At 48.8% G+C, this 20,082-nt stretch overlaps 1 protein-coding gene across 1 annotated transcript in view; it reads left to right on the top strand.

Annotated features, from left to right (window-relative positions):
* The window catches only part of SCLT1 (sodium channel and clathrin linker 1), a 227,512-nt gene that overhangs the window by 390 nt on the left and 207,040 nt on the right, over positions 1–20,082 (top strand). Inside the window, exon 2 of the mRNA XM_077279151.1 lies at positions 12,182–12,228. Coding sequence (XP_077135266.1) covers positions 12,192–12,228 — 37 coding nt within the window. The 5' untranslated portion in view covers positions 12,182–12,191. The remainder of the gene's footprint in view (positions 1–12,181; positions 12,229–20,082) is intronic.

The raw sequence follows: 20,082 nt of genomic DNA, 5'->3' as shown, positions 1-20,082 counted from the left end.
TCAGGAGGGAGGGAGGTGCACTGTGCCCGGTACTCAGGAGGGAGGGAGGTGCCACTGTGCCCGGTACTCAGGAGGGAGGGAGGTGCCACTGTGCCCGGTACTCAGGAGGGAGGGAGGTGCACTGTGCCCGGTACTCAGGAGGGAGGGAGGTGCCACTGTGCCCGGTACTCAGGAGGGAGGGAGGTGCCACTGTGCCCGGTACTCAGGAGGGAGGGAGGTGCACTGTGCCCGGTACTCAGGAGGGAGGGAGGTGCCACTGTGCCCGGTACTCAGGAGGGAGGTAGGTGCCACTGTGCCCGGTACTCAGGAGGGAGGGAGGTGCACTGTGCCCGGTACTCAGGAGGGAGGTAGGTGCCACTGTGCCCGGTACTCAGGAGGGAGGGAGGTGCACTGTGCCCGGTACTCAGGAGGGAGGAAGGTGCCACTGTGCCCGGTACTCAGGAGGGAGGGAGGTGCACTGTGCCCGGTACTCAGGAGGGAGGTAGGTGCCACTGTGCCCGGTACTCAGGAGGGAGGTAGGTGCCACTGTGCCCGGTACTCAGGAGGGAGGGAGGTGCACTGTGCCCGGTACTCAGGAGGGAGGTAGGTGCCACTGTGCCCGGTACTCAGGAGGGAGGGAGGTGCCACTGTGCCCGGTACTCAGGAGGGAGGGAGGTGCACTGTGCCCGGTACTCAGGAGGGAGGTGCACTGTGCCCGGTACTCAGGAGGGAGGGAGGTGCCACTGTGCCCGGTACTCAGGAGGGAGGTGCACTGTGCCCGGTACTCAGGAGGGAGGTAGGTGCCACTGTGCCCGGTACTCAGGAGGGAGGTAGGTGCCACTGTGCCCGGTACTCAGAAGGGAGGGAGGTGCACTGTGCCCGGTACTCAGGAGGGAGGGAGGTGCCACTGTGCCCGGTACTCAGGAGGGAGGGAGGTGCCACTGTGCCCGGTACTCAGGAGGGAGGTAGGTGCCACTGTGCCCGGTACTCAGGAGGGAGGTAGGTGCCACTGTGCCCGGTACTCAGGAGGGAGGGAGGTGCACTGTGCCCGGTACTCAGGAGGGAGGGAGGTGCCACTGTGCCCGGTACTCAGGAGGGAGGGAGGTGCCACTGTGCCCGGTACTCAGGAGGGAGGGAGGTGCACTGTGCCCGGTACTCAGGAGGGAGGTGCACTGTGCCCGGTACTCAGGAGGGAGGTAGGTGCCACTGCACCCGGTACTCAGGAGGGAGGTAGGTGCCACTGTGCCCGGTTCTCAGGAGGGAGGTAGGTGCGTGCACTGTACCAAATACTCAGGAGGGTGGGAGGTGCACTGCGCCCAGTACTCAGGAGAGAGGGGGGTGCACTGTGCTCACTACTCAGGAGGGAGGGAGGTGAACTGTGCCCACTACTCAGGAGGGAGGGAGGTGCACTGTGCTCACTACTCAGGAGGTAGGCAGGTGCACTGTGCTCACTACTCAGGAGGGAGGTGCACTGCGCCCGGTACTCAGGAGGGAGGGAGGTGCACTGCGCCCGGTACTCAGGAGGGAGGTAGGTGCCACTGTGCCCGGTTCTCAGGAGGGAGGTAGGTGCGTGCACTGTACCAAATACTCAGGAGGGTGGGAGGTGCACTGCGCCCAGTACTCAGGAGAGAGGGGGGTGCACTGTGCTCACTACTCAGGAGGGTGGGAGGTGAACTGTGCCCACTACTCAGGAGGGAGGGAGGTGCACTGTGCTCACTACTCAGGAGGTAGGCAGGTGCACTGTGCTCACTACTCAGGAGGGAGGTGCACTGCGCCCGGTACTCAGGAGGGAGGGAGGTGCACTGCGCCCGGTACTCAGGAGGGAGGGAGGTGCACTGCGCCCGGTACTCAGGAGGGAGGGAGGTGCACTGCGCCCACAAGACCTCACTCAGGTCCGTCATCTGTTAACGGAAATATAGGGGGCTTCCACGTTACTGATGGCACACAGGCTCTGGAAAAGCAAAATGGCTCCTCATCCGCCAATAGAGATTTGGCAAATTCCGCGCTCCTAAATCCAAATGCCCCTCTTCCTTCTGAGCCCCACAGTGAGCCTAAACTGCATTTAGCTTCCACATATTGTGCATTTCTGTAAAGATGAGAGCCCGCCTAACTTATGGGTGCATGTCTCCAGATAAGGTGCTGGGCATTACAATAGCAAATTTGTAATTTTCACTTAGCAACATCCATTGTTGCTTGTTTCTGGAAAACGCCCATGGAGTCAGACCATCACTACACCTGTAGATAAATTCCCAACATGGGGTCACTTGAGGGGGGATTCGCCTCTTCTAGCACTTTAGAACTCTGTATATGGAGTCTGCATATATTCTGCATATATCTGCGCTCCAGGAGGCAAATAGCGCTCCTTCCCTCCTGAATCTCGCCGTGTGGCTAAGCAGTACTGTACAGCCACATATGGGGTAATTCTATGTTCAGTAGAAATTGAGGGACACATTTTGGTGCCAATTTTACCAATTTCACAGTGTGAAAATGTAAAATCTGGTGCTAAAACAATTTTTGTGGTAAAAATGTACCGTATTTTTCGGATTATAAGATGCACTTTTGTTCCCTCAAGTTTTGGGGGAAAGTGGGGGGTGCGTCTTATAATCCGAATCTGTGTGCTGTGCTGTAGAGGAGGGGGAGGGGCGGCTCTGGAGTGGTGTCAGGGGGCTGGGGTGGTTTGATTGTGGGCTGCAGAGACAGCGGGAGCTCATGTACTCCCGCTTATTAGCCTCTAGTGATATTCACTGCACCCGCTGTCCAGCACCTCTGTGCTGAAGCCGCACCGAGGTGGCTGACAGGGGAGAAGTGCATATTGCATGTGCCTGCACTCTCCCCCCCGGTCACTCTATATGCCCCCCTGCTGGCACACACATGGTCCCCCTGGTCACTATATGCCCCCCTGCTGGCACGTACATGGCCCACCGGTCACTATATGCCACCCTGCTGGCACACACATGGCCCACAGGTAACTATGTGCCCCCCCCCTGCTGGCACGCACATGGCCCACCGGTCACTATATGCCCCCCTGCTGGCACGCACATGGCCCACCGGTCACTATATGCCCCCCTGCTGGCACACACATGGGCCCCCTGGTCACTATATGCCCCCCTGCTGGCACGTACATGGCCCACCGGTCACTATATGCCCCCCTGCTGGCCCGCACATGGCCCACCGGTCACTATGTGCCCCCCTGCTGGCCCGCACATGGCCCACCGGTCACTATGTGCCCCCCTGCTGGCCCGCACATGGCCCACCGGTCACTATATGCCCCCCTGCTGGCACGCACATGGCCCACCGGTCACTATATGCCCCCCTGCTGGCATGCACATGGCTCACCGGTCACTATATGCCCCCCTGCTGGCACGCACATGGTCCCCCTGGTCACTATATGCCCCCCCTGCTGGCACACACATGGTCCCCCTGGTCACTATATGCCCCCCTGCTGGCACGCACATGGCCCACCGGTCACTATATGCCCCCCTGCTGGCACGCACATGGCCCACCGGTCACTATATGCCCCCCTGCTGGCATGCACATGGCTCACCGGTCACTATATGCCCCCCTGCTGGCACGCACATAGTCCCCCTGGTCACTATATGCCCCCCCTGCTGGCACACACATGGTCCCCCTGGTCACTATATGCCCCCCTGCTGGCACGTACATGGCCCACAGGTCACTATATGCCCCCCTGCTGGCATGCATATGGCCCACCGGTCACTATATGCCCCCCTGCTGGCACGCACATGGCCCACCGGTCACTATATGCCCCCCTGCTGGCACGCACATGGCCCACAGGTCACTATATGCCCCCCTGCTAGCACGTACATGATAAAATAACAAAGACTTAACTAAACTTCCGATGATGGCTCTGTGCTCCCCGTTCCCCCAGTGGCTCTTCCTGTGTCTGTGTCGACATCCGATCATGTTCTCGGCACAGCACAGTGATGTCATTACTGTGTGCCTAGGTCCCATGATCCGATGCCCGGGAAACAGGAAGCGCAACCGAGGAGCTGGGAGCACGGAGCCATCATCGGAAGGTGAGTTGCGTTTGTTATTTTATCATGTGGGGCCAGCAGGGGGGCATATAGTGACCAGGGGGCCATGTGTGTGCCAGCAGGGGGGCATATAGTGACCAGGGGGACCATGTGTGTGCCAGCAGGGGGGCATATAGTGACCAGGGGGACGATGTGCGTGACAGCAGGGAGGCATATAGTGACCAGGGGGACCATGTGCGTGCCAGCAGGGGGGCATATAGTGACCAGGGGGACCATGTGCATGCCAGCAGGGGGGCATATGGTGACCAGGGAGACCATGTGTGTGTCGGTAGGGGGGCATATAGTGACGGAGGGTTCATGTGCATGCCAGCAGGGGGGCATATAGTGACCAGGGGGACCATGTGTGTGCCGGTAGGGGGGCATATAGTGACGGAGGGTTCATGTGCATGCCAGCAGGGGGCATATAGTGACTGGGGGGGACATATCCAGAATGGGATGGGGGGGCAGTGTGCCAGCAGCTCAGGGGGGCAATGTGCCAGCACAGGGTGGGCCATGTGCAAGGATGTGAGTTATATGGATACCAGGATGAGGGACATATATATGATTTGTAAGACGGACACTGGTATTATTAGACAGAGCCCCATTTAACATGAAATTAGTTTTTTTCTCTTTTTCTTCACCAAATTTGGGGGTGCGTCTTATAAAGCAAAAAATATTATTTTTTCTTCACTGCCCAATTGTATGAAATTCTGTGACACACCTGTGGTGTCAATATGATCACTGCACCCCTAAATGAATTAACTGAGAGGAATACGTTGTAAAATGAGCTCACATATAGGGGTTTCTGCTGTTCTGGCACCTCCGGGACTCTGCTAATGTGATGTGGCACCCTCAAACCATTACTGCAAAATCTGCACTGTAATATGGCGCCTCTTCCCTTCTGAGCTTTGCACTGTGCATCTAAAGTAGTTTTCGACCACATATTGGGTATCGCTGTACTTAGGAAAAATTGCACAACAAATTTTGGGGTCCATTTTCTCCAGCTGTCCGTGTGAAAAAAATTGGGGCTAAAATAACTTTTTGGGAAAAATATTTATTTTTCTTTCATTTTCACAGTTCAACGTTGTGAAATTCTTTGAAGCACCTGTAGGTTCAAAGTTATCACTGCATGTCTAGATAAATTCCTTGAGGGGTCTAGTTTACAAAATGGTGTCACTTGTGGGGGGTATCCAGTGTTTACGCTCATCAGGGGCTCGCCAAATGCGACATGGCGTCTGCTCTCAATTCCAGTCATTTTCGCATTCAAAACGTCAAACTGTGCTCCTTTCTTTCCGAGACCTGCCATGCGCCCAAACAGAAGTATTGCCCCACATGTCGGGTATCGGTGTACTCTGGAAAATTGCACAACAAGTTTTGGGGTTACCGTATATACTCGAGTATAAGCTGAGATTTTCAGCCCACTTTTTTGGGCTGAAAGTGCCCCTCTCGGCTTATACTCGAGTCGCTGTCCCAGGGGGTCGGCGGGGGAGGGGCAGGTGAGTATTATTACACAGCTCCGCTCCCCCTCCCCTGCCGACCCCTGCGTATGACTCGAGTATAAGCCGAGAGGGTTACTTTCAGCCCAAAAAAGTGGGCTGAAAATCTCAGCTTATACTCGAGTATATACGGTAATTAACTGAAAACTACAAATAAAGATTAAACAACCACAAGACAGATTTCATCAACCAAAGTATCATTGAAATCAGTATAACAGCGCCAACCTGGCACTGTCTGTAGGTTACTGTGCACAATCCTTTAAACTGATTAAAGGGAACCCATCAGCACGGTTTTGCTGTACCATCTGAGAGCAGCATGATGTAGAGAAACAGACTCTGATTCCGGGGAGTAGTCACTTACTGGGCTGCTTGATGAAGTTTTGATTAAAAACTTTTTAATCTGCTGTAGATCTACCAGTTCTGTGAATGCAGACCAATGTATAACCCCGCCAATGCCACTGATTGACAGCTGTGTACACTGTGCATAGGCAGAAAGCTTCTAATCACTGGTGGGGGCGGGTTATTCCGAGCTCATGAAGATGGATATATGACGGCAGATTTACTACTCATCTAGTGATGATCTCATGCTGATAAAACGGATTTTATCAAAACTACAGCAATCTGCTCAGTAAGGCTGGTTTCACATTTGCGATTATGTCCGCAGCGTTTATGCCGCATTTTTCCGCATGCGTTGTGTTTTCCTAGCTTTAACATTAGGGACGCAGGGGCCTGTGATTGGATGCGTTTTGCCGCGTTTGACGACACATGCGTCGCTTCATTGTCTGCGGTTTGGCGCGGTAAACGCTACATGTTGTAATTTCAGAGGTGTCAATTTGCCGCCTATAAACGTATGCGGTTGTTAGCAGAAGGAATGCGGCGAAAAACGCATTTCAGTCTGAGAATGCATGCGTTCGCAAGCACATGCGTTTGTTTGTGGTTGTAAAAGCATGCGTTTTTCCACAGTAAAGCTGTCTAGACACTAATTAGCCACCCCCCACATACAGACTGATAAAGGGAGGGAGTGGGCATTTGCAGGTCACTACTCAGCAGACTGGGAAGAAGAGAAGAAGCTCTGAAGCTGTCAGGAATCTACACTTTGAACAATGTGAGTATCAAAGCCAATGTCTGTATTTTCTTTTTTCTCTCTCTTTATGTCCTAATAATTTCTGTCTCTTTTTTTCTTGCTGCATGCATCAGAATGTCATCTTCTTCTGAAGAGCAACGTGGAAATGACAGTGAAGTGAGTACTCACCTCTTCAGATTGGTAAGTATTCTCTGTCACATCTACACATGTGACAAATGTATTTTTTTTTTTTTCTTTTTCAGAACAGTTCTTCAACTGCGGCAGAGGCCGAGCAGGAGCAGCATGGACTTGTTTGTGTGGCAAGGCGTCGTGTAAGTATACCTGACTGATTGTACTCTGTCTATTGTATCCTGACTGTCCTATTCTTGACTGTTCATTTCTTTACTTTTCTATTTCTTTACCTTTTTCTTCTTGACTTTAATTATTCTTTCCAGTTTTCTGTCTCTGTTGTTTTCTTTATTTTTCTTATTTTAATCTCTCCAACATTAATGTATTTATTTATTTTCTAGGTTCCAGAACGGGATGAGGACCTCATTGACAATGACATCCTCATCTCCCTGGTCCATGAGTGAGTCCCATTGTGGGACACCCTGGTTCCGCAGCGCTCGGACAGCATGACGATCCGGCGACTAATGGAATGAGGTGGCCCAAGCAATGATGCATGGCTGGGACAACGTCCCGGCATGGGTCTGCAAGGCATTTTGTAAGTATTGTAATGCAGTGTGATGCAGCAGTGAGCTTGGCCGGGATCACACAACTGTGTGTGCGATGCGAGAAACTCCTGAGAGTTTTTCTCATCACACACAGTTGTGTGTCCCCACCCAAAAGTGCCTTGTCCCTAACTTTTTTTTTTTTTTTTTTAACAGTGCTCAAAGTCAGAACACGTTGGCGTTCGATTAAGGATCACTTCAACAAGGACCTTCGTCAAGAGAGCCGGGTTTCCAGTGGTTCTGGAGCAAGGACAAGAAAATATAAGTATCATCGCATTCTGTCATTTTTGAGACCGATCCTTGCCCAGAGAACGTAAGTATTTTTGTGGTGCATTGGATTGTGTTGTATTGCCTAATCTGTATTTTTCGATTCCACAGGAGTTGGCGCTTTTACTTTTGTAAATGTTTGGTACTAATGTTTTGGTTTTTTTTCACAGCACCTGGAGCAGCACTCTTGACCCTGGTTCTGGAGCGGTCCTTCGTCAAACAGCCACAGACCCGTCCCAGCCATCCAGCAGCACAGCAGCATGTGGGCCTGCAACACAGACTGGAGACCAGGAAGCTGGTCAATCAGGTGTTCCCCTGTCCCAGTCCTCTGCCTCTTCTTTTTTTTTTTTTTTTTTTTTTTCTTTGTGCTCATCCCGGCAGCGGCAGAGGGCCTCGGACAGGTCATTCATGCCCGAGTTTTTGCACTTGAGCTCGATCTTTCATGATGGACTCAAGGCGATGGGAGACAGACTGGATAGTGGCTTCAACCTTATGAATACACTTATCCAGGATGTCACCCGAAGCCTTGACCAAGTGAAAGCCAACCTCCAGAGGCCAGCACATCAGTTTTTTAATCAAATAGAAAAGGGCACTCTTGATCTCCAGCTCAGTTTCATGCAGGCCTGCAATGCTGCCTACATGCAGGCTATGCAGCAGACTCTGTATTTTCAGCAGCCAGTGTTGGCATTTCCACCTGTGCCAACACTGTCACAGTTAACCTGAATGCCGAGCTCTGCTGCATTCCACTGCACGGCCACCACCATTCCAAGCACTGCCGGACACCACTACAGCACCACCACCATGCCGAGTGCTGTTGGACAGCCCACTGCCACCACCATGTCAACTGCTGCTCCTGCTTGGACATCCTCCACTGCCACCAGCATGCAGCAGCAGCACCCGGACCATGACAGGTCGGCCACCATCACCAGGTCTCAGCTGCAGCAGCACCCGGACCCTGGCATGGCCTTCACCACCACCATGCAGCAGCACACAGACCCTGGCATGGCCTTCATCAACACGATGCAGTTGCAGCACACGGACCATGACAGGTTGGCCACCATCACTGGGCCCCAAGAAATGAGCACACCGAGGCTGCCCAGACTGCAGCGTCGATCCCAAAAAGGGAAAAAGAAGAAACAGCGGACTATCGCCATCCCTCCCTCTCACCTCCCAATGTTTCTGTGATGTCAGGTTTGTCTCGTCCTTCCATTGTGTTTCTGCCGTCCCATGCCTCTAGTACCATCCCTGAACTCCCTGACCCCAGTAGTTTAATTGCCCCTTCTCCTGCAACCCCTGCGTCGTCTTCAGCCAGCCAGGCCTCACAGTTACATACCCCCCAGTTCCGTCACTCTACCCCAAGCCAGCCCAGTTAATTTTTTATATTAATAAATTTCAATGTTTTTTGCCCCCAATACTGTTTGGTTCTTTGTGTATTTCGCCCCCGGCAACACACACCGTGCACCGAATGAACACACTGCGCCGTACACTTTGTGTTTTTGCCACCTCATAGCTCCAGGAGTTAGACAAGTAGAACACTGCAGCTTTGCTTCTTGTGTTTGGTATGGAGCTATGAGTTGTCAAAAACTAATATTACTTGTATTTTCTCCATAATCTCTTCAGTCTGCTTTATCTATGTGACGCAGACTGAAGAGACAATGGAGGTAATACAAAGCAGATCTATACTCAAATGGTCGTGTGTCATAATAGTGAGTTCATGATCCACAAAACTCAGCATCTTGAACTCACTATTTGACACCTGACCTGGTGAGTATAGAACTGCCTTGTATAACCTCCATTTTCTCTTCAGTCTACGTAATCTATTTCATACAAACTGAAGAGACAATGGAGGTCATATAAGGCATATCTATACTCACCTGGACAGGTGTCAGAAATAGTGAATTCTTGAGGCTGAATTTTGTGTATCATGAAGTCACTATTTCTGACACATGAACTGGTGAGTATAGATCTGCTTTGTATTATACCTCCATCTTCTCCTCAGTCTGCGTTCAATAGATAAAACGCAGAAGAGATTTAGGATGTAATGACGTCAACTAACATACCACTAACATCATAAGTGGTTTTTAGAGGAAAGACATAGGAGACTTGGTACAGGTATCAAAACACGTTGTTTATTAACAACAAATATTAGTAACATTTAAAACATAACTGGTACAGACCCAAACTCAACAGCACATTTTACACAATATTATCTTGCCATGGCACACGTCCGATGTCAGAAACAAAATAGACAGCAAATTGGTACCGCATGTGGGCAACTTCAACAGTTGACCGCAGAGGGTGATGCTGGTAATCTGGCAATGGGTTTGCAACTGGTTCATCCAGTTCAATGTTGGGTCGCTCCTTAGCCATTATGTAATTGTGGAGGACTACACAGGCTTTGACAACCTCATCGACTGTCTCCATTTTTAGATTAATGGCTGTTCCAAGAATGCGCCATTTTGAGACTAGAATCCCAAAGGTACACTCTACTGTTCTTCGGGCTCTGGTCAGTCTGTAATTATAAATCCTTTTAGTGTGGTTCAAGTCCCGACTGGAATATGGCTTCAGTAGGTTTTCTCACATCTGAAAGGCCTCATCCCCAACCATAACAAATGGCATCGGTGGGCCTTGGGTGTTGGGGAGAGGTCGTGGCAGGGGAAAATTAAAATTTTTGCCATACAAACGTCGGCCCATATCCAAGGTCTTGAAAGTCTGGGAGTCATTGCCACGGCCAAAAGCTCCAATGTCCATGGCGATAAAGCGACAGTCCGCATCTGCTATTGCCATGAGCACTACAGAAAAATATTCCTTGTAGTTAAAGTACTCGGATCCAGATCTGGCGGGTTTGGTAATCCTTATGTGCTTTGCATCCACTGCTCCCAAACAGTTGGGTAAATTACACACTCTCCAGAATTTGTCGCCGATTTCCATCCACATGTTCGCGGTGGGTATGGGTATAAATTCATCCCGGAGAACGTTCCACAAAGCCCGGCAGGTGTCCGCAACTATTCCAGACAAGGTGGAAATTCCAAGCTGGTACTGAAAGTGGAGTGATGATAAGCTCTCTCCGGTAGCCAGGAATCTGAAAAAAAAAAAAAAATTGCGAACAATTCTATTTATGGTGTGGTTTTGCAAAACACATAAAGGAAAATACAAAGAATACATGTCAGAGCAACAATAATTATGACTGGCATTTGTTTAGAATTATTACGTACCTTAGTGTGACCAGGAGACGTTCCTCTGCAGGAATCGCTCTACGGAGCTGGGTGTTCTGTCTCCAGATGGCTCTTTGGACACGACCAAGTAAATCCCGAAAAGAGTCTTGAGATATCCTGGTATATTCCGGGAATTTGTCTGGGTTGGCATTAACCTCGCCATATAGCGTGTGGTAGGCTCCACGGCTCTCCCGGAGTTCGATAATGGGGTGTCTCCAAAAACGCGTACGCCGTGTCCTTCTGTCGTTCTCTATTTCTTTGTTGCTCCCAAGCAAACGCACAGGCAAGAAACAGCGTGATACTTATATCCAGGTTGAAATAAAAGCTCTCCATGCGAAGATCCATCATGACACAGGATACAGGAGCAAAATCTGTAGATTTCAGCAGTCCAAGGGTCTATATATAGATATCCCATAATACACGCCCTCTGTAGTCCCATTGGCGGTGTCTGGTTATCTAGATTTTTCTCCTGTAAAATTTTCCCCATGCACACAGAAAACGCAAACACATGTAAACGTTGCTGTTTTTTTTTACTGCATGTGTTAGCTTTTGCGTCTAAAAAACGCTGCGTTTGCACGCGGTTTATCGTGCGTTTCAGGTTGCGGCATAAACGCTGCGGATTCTACCACAAATGTGAAACTAGCCTAAGAGTCATCGGTGGGCCCTGCATCATGCTGCTGTCAGATTAGGTGGGTGACAGATGCCATCATCTGCCCTGCGGCTGTATCAGGCAGTCATCACACAATATGACACCGGCTACAAAGTACATAAAATCAGAGACCTTTTCTGCCTAGTTCAGCTGACAGAAGAGTCTGCTGTATACACAAGGCGCACGGAGTAATTCCTAAAGCTAAACAGCAGCCATGTTCTTGAAGCCTTGAGTGTCTGATCTCCCACCTTGGTCATCTCTATACCTCAGTAGTATAAGATTTTGTTTTTGGCCATGCCGGTAATTTCGGCCACCCACATCGTGCAGAGAAAATTCTATAAAGGGGGACTGATCTGTCTCCAGCCTTATCCCCATAGTTATTTTTTACCTAATTGTAGTATCCTTATGTAAAGAGACCTGTCCTGGTAACGTCTGTGAATATTAGTGCGCAGGCGAGGCAGAGCTTCTAATAGTAGTGACTGTGACAAATCTGGTGGAGCCTGTAATTAGCGGATGATGGGGCTGTTATTATATTGCCTTGAGCGGCACGGTAGGGCGAGCCAGCAGTGGGTCTTTATTGTGCGCCGCGCTTTCAGCCGACCTGATATTGGATGGATGTTGTACTCTGCTTATTCTCAATCGATCCAGCTTTTCTGCTTGTCATTATTTTGTTTTAATAGCCATTGTTGGGAAACGTGTCATTTCTGAATTATTCACCTGGTAATTAAATGCTTTATATGTTTTTAGGAGCTGTGAAATGGCAAACGTAGAAGCGGAGTTCCTTAGAGACCAAGGTGAGTAACATATTGATAGCTACAGGGGAAATAATGCTCGGTTGCAAATCTCAGTGTATTTCTAAGTGTGCTTGTTACAAGGCTTTTAAAGAAACTTCACGTAGTACAGAAAAACGTAACTGGAAAGCTGCCTATCGAGGATAAGCTCGCACTGTCCCTTTAAATCCTCTGCCTCTCGAGCACATACTGTTCCAACTTCTCAGAGTACCTGTCATTTCACCCAAAGCTAGAGTTCAAGATTCGTGTTGCTGTACTTATCTCCTGAATCAAATTTAAAGGGGTTGTCCACTTTTGGGGACTTTAATTATTTACCATAAATGAATGTATTTGGGGATAAAAAATTTTTGCAATTGAGTTTCTTTAAAAAATCTTGCAGCGTTTGGCTATTCCAGGTTTTTTTGTTTTCCTGAACAGACAACTTTTAAGGGCATGTTCATATTCTCCAATGTAAAGTAGAACTATCTGCACCGAATGTCATTGTTGTCCACATGAGCGCTGCAGCTAATCAGCAGTTGCTGATGGACTGCTTGGATCACACTTCCCGCAGATGAACCTCGGACGTCCGGACGGAGTCTGATAACTGCAGCAGATTTGCCGCCACTGGCTGCAGATTTCAAACCACCTAACAATATCACAGTTGACCCGTGCAGGATGTATGTACCTGTTAGTTTAATTGTTTTTTTTACCCTGGAAAATATGGTATTTCAATTTTGCCTTATAAACTGTTCTTTCCTGCAGGAATGTAGAGATTTTTTTTTTCCATTTTTATTCTCCACTCCATTGTAGCACCAATATTACTGGTGCCAAAATATTCATTTTCTTATTCAACAGGACATTTGATTTTGTTCATCTCTGTCAGCATGTAGGTAGGAAGACGTAAACACCCACATGGCAGAAATGAAATGACCACTGGGGTCATGAACTGTGCCAGCGTGGTCTATGCTGACAACGCCGTAAGGGGCCATGAACTGTGCCAGCGTGGTCACCTGAGGCTTTGTCTATGCTGACAATGCCATAAGGGGCCATGAACTGTGCCAGCGTGGTCACCTGAGGCTTTGTCTATGCTGACAGCGCCGTAAGGGGCCATGAACTGTGCCAGTGTGGTCACCTGAGACTTTGTCTATGCTGACAGCGCCGTAAGGGGCCATGAACTGTGCCAGTGTGGTCACCTGAGACTTTGTCTATGCTGACAATGCCATAAGGGGCCATGAACTGTGCCAGTGTGGTCACCTGAGACTTAGTCTATTCTGACAACACTGAAAGTGACGGCGTTGTCAGCACGGGGCATGTGAACCGAAGCTGAACGGTGGCCCGATGAGACATCAGTGACCCTTCTGCCATCTTGTTTTCAATGGTATCTACCTACCTCTGTCCTTTTGTAAGGTCAAGTGCAGAAGGCCATATATTCTCTCATCTGAGAGAATCAGGCCAATTCTGCAAATGACACTGATCACAGTGTGAGCATAGTGTGATCAGATGAAGAAAAAAAAAATGTCCCCATTCTGCCAGTCCGTGGAAATCAGACTGCAATCTGATGTGATCCCAATGCAGTCTAATGGTTTCTACTGACTCATTGACTTGTATGGCCAGTTGCAATCCAAATATTTGAACTAACTCAGGCATGCAGCGATTCTTTCCTCGGTCAGTGTGCAATCCAATATTTTGTCAGACCACACTCAGACCGAAAAAACACTTGTCTGCACCTGCCAGAACGGTAATACTTCTCCTCAGTCCTCGGTTGCTCAGCCATGCTTTTCACTCTAAAGCTGCCGTCACACTAGCAGTATTTGGTCAGTATTTTACATCAGTATTTGTAAGCCAAAACCAGGAGTGGGTGATAAATACAGGAGTGGTGCATATGTTTCTATTATACTTTTCCTCTAATTGTTCCACTCCTGGTTTTGGCTTACAAATACTGATGTAAAATACTGACCAAATACTGCTAGTGTGATGGCAGCTTTAGAGTGAAAAGCATGGCTGAGCAACCGAGGACTGAGGAGAAGTATTACCGTTCTGGCAGGTGCAGACAAGTGTTTTTTCATCTCTGATGCTGCTGTCCTCCACTTCTCCTCAGTCCTCAGCTGCTCCAGCCATGCTCCTCACTCTGATGCTGCTGTCCTCCACTTCTCCTCAGTCCTCGGCTGCTCCAGCCATGCTCCTCACTCTGATGCTGCTGTCCTCCACTTCTTCTCAGTCCGCGGCTGCTCCAGCCATGCTCCTCACTCTGATGCTGCTGTCCTCCACTTCTCCTCAGTCCTCGGCTGCTCCAGCCATGCTCCTCACTCTGATGCTGCTGTCCTCCACTTCTTCTCAGTCCGCGGCTGCTCCAGCTATGCTTCTCACTCTGATGCTGCTGTCCTCCACTTCTCTTCAGTCCTCTGCTGCTCCAGCCATGCTTCTCACTCTGATGCTGCTGTCCTCCACTTCTCCTCAGTCCTCGGCTGCTCCAGCCATGCTTCTCACTCTGATGCTGCTGTCCTCCACTTCTCCTCAGTCCTTGGCTGCTCCAGCCATGCTCCTCACTCTGATGCTGCTGTCCTCCACTTCTCCTCAGTCCTCTGCTGCTCCAGCCATGCTCCTCACTCTGATGCTGCTGTCCTCCACTTCTCCTCAGTCCTCGGCTGCTCCAGCCATGCTCCTCACTCTGATGCTGCTGTCCTCCACTTCTCCTCAGTCCTCGGCTGCTCCAGCCATGCTTCTCACTCTGATGCTGCTGTCCTCCACTTCTCCTCAGTCCTCGGCTGCTCCAGCCATGCTCCTCACTCTGATGCTGCTGTCCTCCACTTCTCCTCAGTCCTCGGCTGCTCCATCCATGCTCCTCACTCTGATGCTGCTGTTTTCCACTTCTCCTCAGTCCTTGGCTGCTCCAGCCATGCTCCTCACTCTGATGCTGCTGTCCTCCACTTCTCCTCAGTCCTCGGCTGCTCCAGCCATGCTCCTCACTCTGATGCTGCTGTCCTCCACTTCTCCTCAGTCCTCGGCTGCTTCAGCTATGCTTCTCACTCTGATGCTGCTGTCCTCCACTTCTCCTCAGTCCTCGGCTGCTCCAGCCATGCTTCTCACTCTGATGCTGCTGTCCTCCACTTCTCTTCAGTCCTCGGCTGCTCCAGCCATGCTTCTCACTGTGATGCTGCTGTCCTCCACTTCTCCTCAGTCCGCGGCTGCTCCAGCCATGCTCCTCACTCTGATGCTGCTGTCCTCCACTTCTTCTCAGTCCGTGGCTGCTCCAGCCATGCTTCTCACTCTGATGCTGCTGTCCTCCACTTCTCCTCAGTCCTCGGCTGCTCCAGCCATGCTTCTTACTCTAATGCTGCTGTCCTCCACTTCTCCTCAGTCCTCGGCAGCTCCAGCCATGCTTCTTACTCTGATGCTGCTGTCCTCCACTTCTCCTCAGTCCTCGGCAGCTCCAGCCATGCTCCTCACTCTGATGCTGCTGTCCTCCACTTCTTCTCAGTCCGTGGCTGCTCCAGCCATGCTTCTCACTCTGATGCTGCTGTCCTCCACTTCTCCTCAGTCCTCGGCTGCTCCAGCCATGCTCCTCACTCTGATGCTGCTGTCCTCCACTTCTCCTCAGTCCTAGGCTGCTCCAGCCATGCTCCTCACTCTGATGCTGCTGTCCTCCACTTCTCCTCAGTCCGCGGCTGCTCCAGCCATGCTTCTCACTCTAAATAAAAAAAACCCAGAAATAAATCAATAAAAAAATGCAGTGTTAAAAACAGGCTAAAATACTCCAAAATACAATAATATACAAAGAGAAAAAAGAAGTACAAAACTGCCCATGTATAAAAATTCTCATTTATTTATTAATTATCAATATAATCATAAAATCACCACATACATGATAAAAAGATTTTTTCAAAAACAAAGAATTGTATAGTGAAGGACACAGAACAGAAAAATGTCCGACACAATTGCATATATCACAGGACCGGGAAATAAGAGATCATAGTATGTGTTTCATATTACACCGCTGTCTAACCACCATGAGTATAATCAAAGTAAAAGAAGCATAATGCCAATATGGCGATATCCCAATACACGTAACTGAGGTGTAGGCAGTGCAAATCCTTTTATCAAAATATAATCTCACCCAATTTAGTCCAGGCAATAGGTCAGACCACGCAACCCCAAGGCGCGTTTCGCGTGGGCTTCCTCAGGGGACTGTGTTTCTCACTTTGATGCTGCTGTCCTCCTTCCCTACTGGCACTTTACTAACATGTGGGACGCAGAATATCTCCGGACAACGGTAAACATCTGGGAATTGATACGTTAGTGCCAGTATCGGTGCCTTTCTGTTTGGCATATCAATGGCCCCAAAAGTGTTCACCAAAACTGTGGCAGCTGATATGCAAGAAAGATATGCTGCCAATTCTTTACCTGGATGACTTTCTCATTGTGGGTTCTTCTGAAGACAGATGTTCAAAGACAATTTCCTTTGTGTAAGACATTCTTTCCATCATGGGCTGGATCATTAATGAAAGAAAGTCCAGCTTCAGACTTTACTAGGTAACGCTCTAAACTCGGACCTTCTGATTTTGTTTTCTACTGAAGAAAAAAAGCCCTGATGATTGTTAAAAAAGAAAAAAAAAATCCACAGTTTGACCACTTACCCAGCTATATCTTGGGGTCCCTGATGGCCTGTATTCCTGCTGTGTGCGCTGATTTGTACCACAGATCGTTAGGGGGAGATCCTTTCAACTTGCGACAAAAATCCAGAAAATCTATGAAAAGGAAAAAAAATATTTCTAGATACTGTATCTGCAGGAGATGCGGAGCCTTCACATGGTGGACACTTCCTGGAATCTAAAATGCATTTTGGCAGTCAGAATGGTCTTGCTGGACGCTTACTGCTGCTCCATTGCTGCCTCTCCGCCATTGGAATCAACCGAGAACGTCACAAGCTGAAGGTCTGGGCTCAGTAGGCATGGCCTCACCACTGCAGTCTTGTCAATCAAGACCAGAGCAAGGGGTGAGGAGCAGTTAGGCTTATTTTCTTAAAGGAGTATTCTCCTGTTAGATCTTCAGGAGAGCACTGCATCTCCGCTTCCCAGCTTCTTGGTTGCCATGACTGGTGCACACCTCAGGATTATCAGATCGGTGGTTGGGCTGTACTCCGCACACTCCCATGCTGCTACCAGAGCTGGCTTTGACTCTGCAGAAGACTTTTAATAACAAGTAAATTGCAACCTTGCTTATTTTTTTTTTAGCTATTTTACCCATTGAAGAACTTGAGGCAATCCCTTTATATTTTAAATAGAGCAAGCCTGTGAAGTAAAAAAAATAACCCAGAGAACAGCTTCTCATTTGTTAGATGTTGTGTTAAATAGGCAATCTTCTAATTACTTTATCACTTAAAAGTCAATCCAAACCGTTAGCCACTGGGTGTCACTTGCCTTCTGTCCAACTTGCTCTCATCATTTGGGTGTCGGTGTCGGGATCTCGTGATCTACGGCTCTGGGATTGCATCCTTATCCGTAAGCACCGCCTGATGCAGTAAGGACTGAGTGCCAATGGGATTGTGGATATTTTATCACGTTATCAGATTTAAGACACGCTCACACTAGTGTATAAAAAAAAAAAAAAAAATCTTTTATTTTTACTCAGCTGCTATTAATCTTTTACAGGATTCTTTACAGTTTCCGATATTACATAAATGCTGACAAAGAAGTTACAGAGCATGAGAATGAGGCCAGCTCCTGGACACAGTACACTACAATGTGCGTCAAAGGCAGTTTTAACTTGTGAGGGATCAGCCCAAGACCATGCTTTTCTATTTTTTGTGTGAAAGGACAGGTACTCCTTTACTGATTCCTGACGTGTGATGTACTGCTCCATATTTAGCAGGTGCCACCTTTGTTAGACCTCTTTCAGATGTCAGTGTTTCCAGTACATGTGGTGACAGTTTTCACATGTACAGGATACACTTGCACACGTAGACCCATTCAAGTGAATGGGTCTGTGTACATGTCTGTGTTTCCACAGACCGTGTGTCTGTGGGCAAAATACGCTGACCTGTCCTGCACATGTGCGTACTGATGACACATACCGATGCCTGGGAAGCCGCGGTACAGTTAGCGCTATTCCCCGGTGCCGGGTCCTGAAGTTTGCTCTCATCATTCTCCCTGCTCTGCCAGCAACCAGCGCAAGCAGGGGAGAATGTTGAGAGTTGTTTTCAACTGATAACAGTGAGAGCAGGCGGCGGCCGATGGGAGTATTCATCAGCCGCCGCCTCCGCTGTTAATAAATGATAAAGCCGGGTTTATTTCCCCTGTATTTTTGATAACCAGCCAGGCAAAACTGACAAATGCAGGCTGCAACCCTCAACTATCAGCGTTAGCAAGGCTGGTTATTAAGAAAAGAGGGGTCCCTGTGTTTGTTTGTTTTTTAATTATTGAAATAAATAATTTAAAAAAAAAAAAGGTGTGGGGGGGTTGATGACAAGCCTTGCAAAAGCAGGCAGCTGGTATTCTCAGTCCGGTAAGGGGCCATTGATATTGACTCCCCCACAGCCTATAAATAGCAGCCCGCAGCTGCCCACAAAAGGCACATCTATTAGATGCGCCAATTCTGCCCAACTCTTCCCACTTGCCCTGTAGCGGTGGCAAGTGGGGTTAATATTTGTGGGGTTGATGTCGGTTAGTAATGGAGAGACGTCTATAAGGCTACTTTCACACATCAGGTTTTTCCCCTCCGGCTCTTTTTTTAAAAACCGGAACTGGCGAAATCAAAAGCCGGATCCGTTTTTTTCTCATTGACTTGTACTAGTGCTGGATTGCACTGCATGGGCTACTGTTCCTTCCGTTTTTTTCCGGATCTGGCTAAGATTTCAATTCCGGCTTCTGGAAAAAATTTACACAGTAACGTTTTTTGTCTCCGGCAAAAAAGCCGGCTTTTTGCTAGGATGGGAGCCGGAAGGTGTCGGATCCGGAAAATGACGGATCCGGGCAACGGATTCCGTTTTTTTAAACTGATCATGCTCCAAATTTTTTTTTATCCAATTATCTGGATATGCTAGTCGGATCCATCGAAAAAACGGATCCGTCGCTTCAGTTTTTCACAATCTGCGACGGATCCATTTTTTTCAACATTCGACGGATTTAGCTGCGAGTGTAGCGTCTGTGAGGAGCGGTGACCTCATCGAGGTTACCGCCGGTCACTGAGGCTGTTTTCCCAGCTGGGCTGAACTGCAGTGACATCACCATCGTAAGAAAAAGTCACTGAGTTCACCGCAGTGCAGTTCGGCTGCAGGGAACAGCGCTAACTGTAGAGCTGCTTCCCAGGCGCAAGTACGTGTGCTACTGATGCAGCACATTGTTGCCACACATGTCATAAGTATTTCACACATGGACACTGATATCTCCGGTACCGGAAATATGGGGACTTGTGAAACCGGCCTTAGGGTAAGTTCACACAGGGCGTTTTTTGTGCTTTTTTAATGCTAATTTTTAGCTGCTTTTTACAGTACCAGGAAAGCCTATGAGATTTCAGAAATCTCATGCACACACATTGTTTTTTGGGGTCATCAGGATTTTGTACTTTGCTGCGTTTTTTGGACATATACCATGTTCCAAATTATTATGCAAATTACATTTTTCTCAGATTTTCCTAAATGGTCGGTGCAAATGACAGTCTAATAAAAGTCATCTCCCGTTAGATTATACATCAAATTTTATTGAAGAAACCTCCCAATGATAACAGTATAATCTCCAAAATGAATAAAAACTCAAACTGCACTGTTCCAAATTATTAGGCACAGTAGAATTTCTAAACATTTGATATGTTTTAAAGAACTGAAAATGCTCATTTGTGGAATTTGCAGCATTAGGAGGACACATTCACTGAACAAAAAAGCTA

This window comes from Ranitomeya variabilis, chromosome 1 (assembly GCF_051348905.1).
Source record: "Ranitomeya variabilis isolate aRanVar5 chromosome 1, aRanVar5.hap1, whole genome shotgun sequence".
NCBI lineage: Eukaryota > Metazoa > Chordata > Amphibia > Anura > Dendrobatidae > Ranitomeya > Ranitomeya variabilis.
Note: the sequence above shows the minus strand (reverse complement) of the source record. Positions and strands in the feature narration are given on the sequence as shown.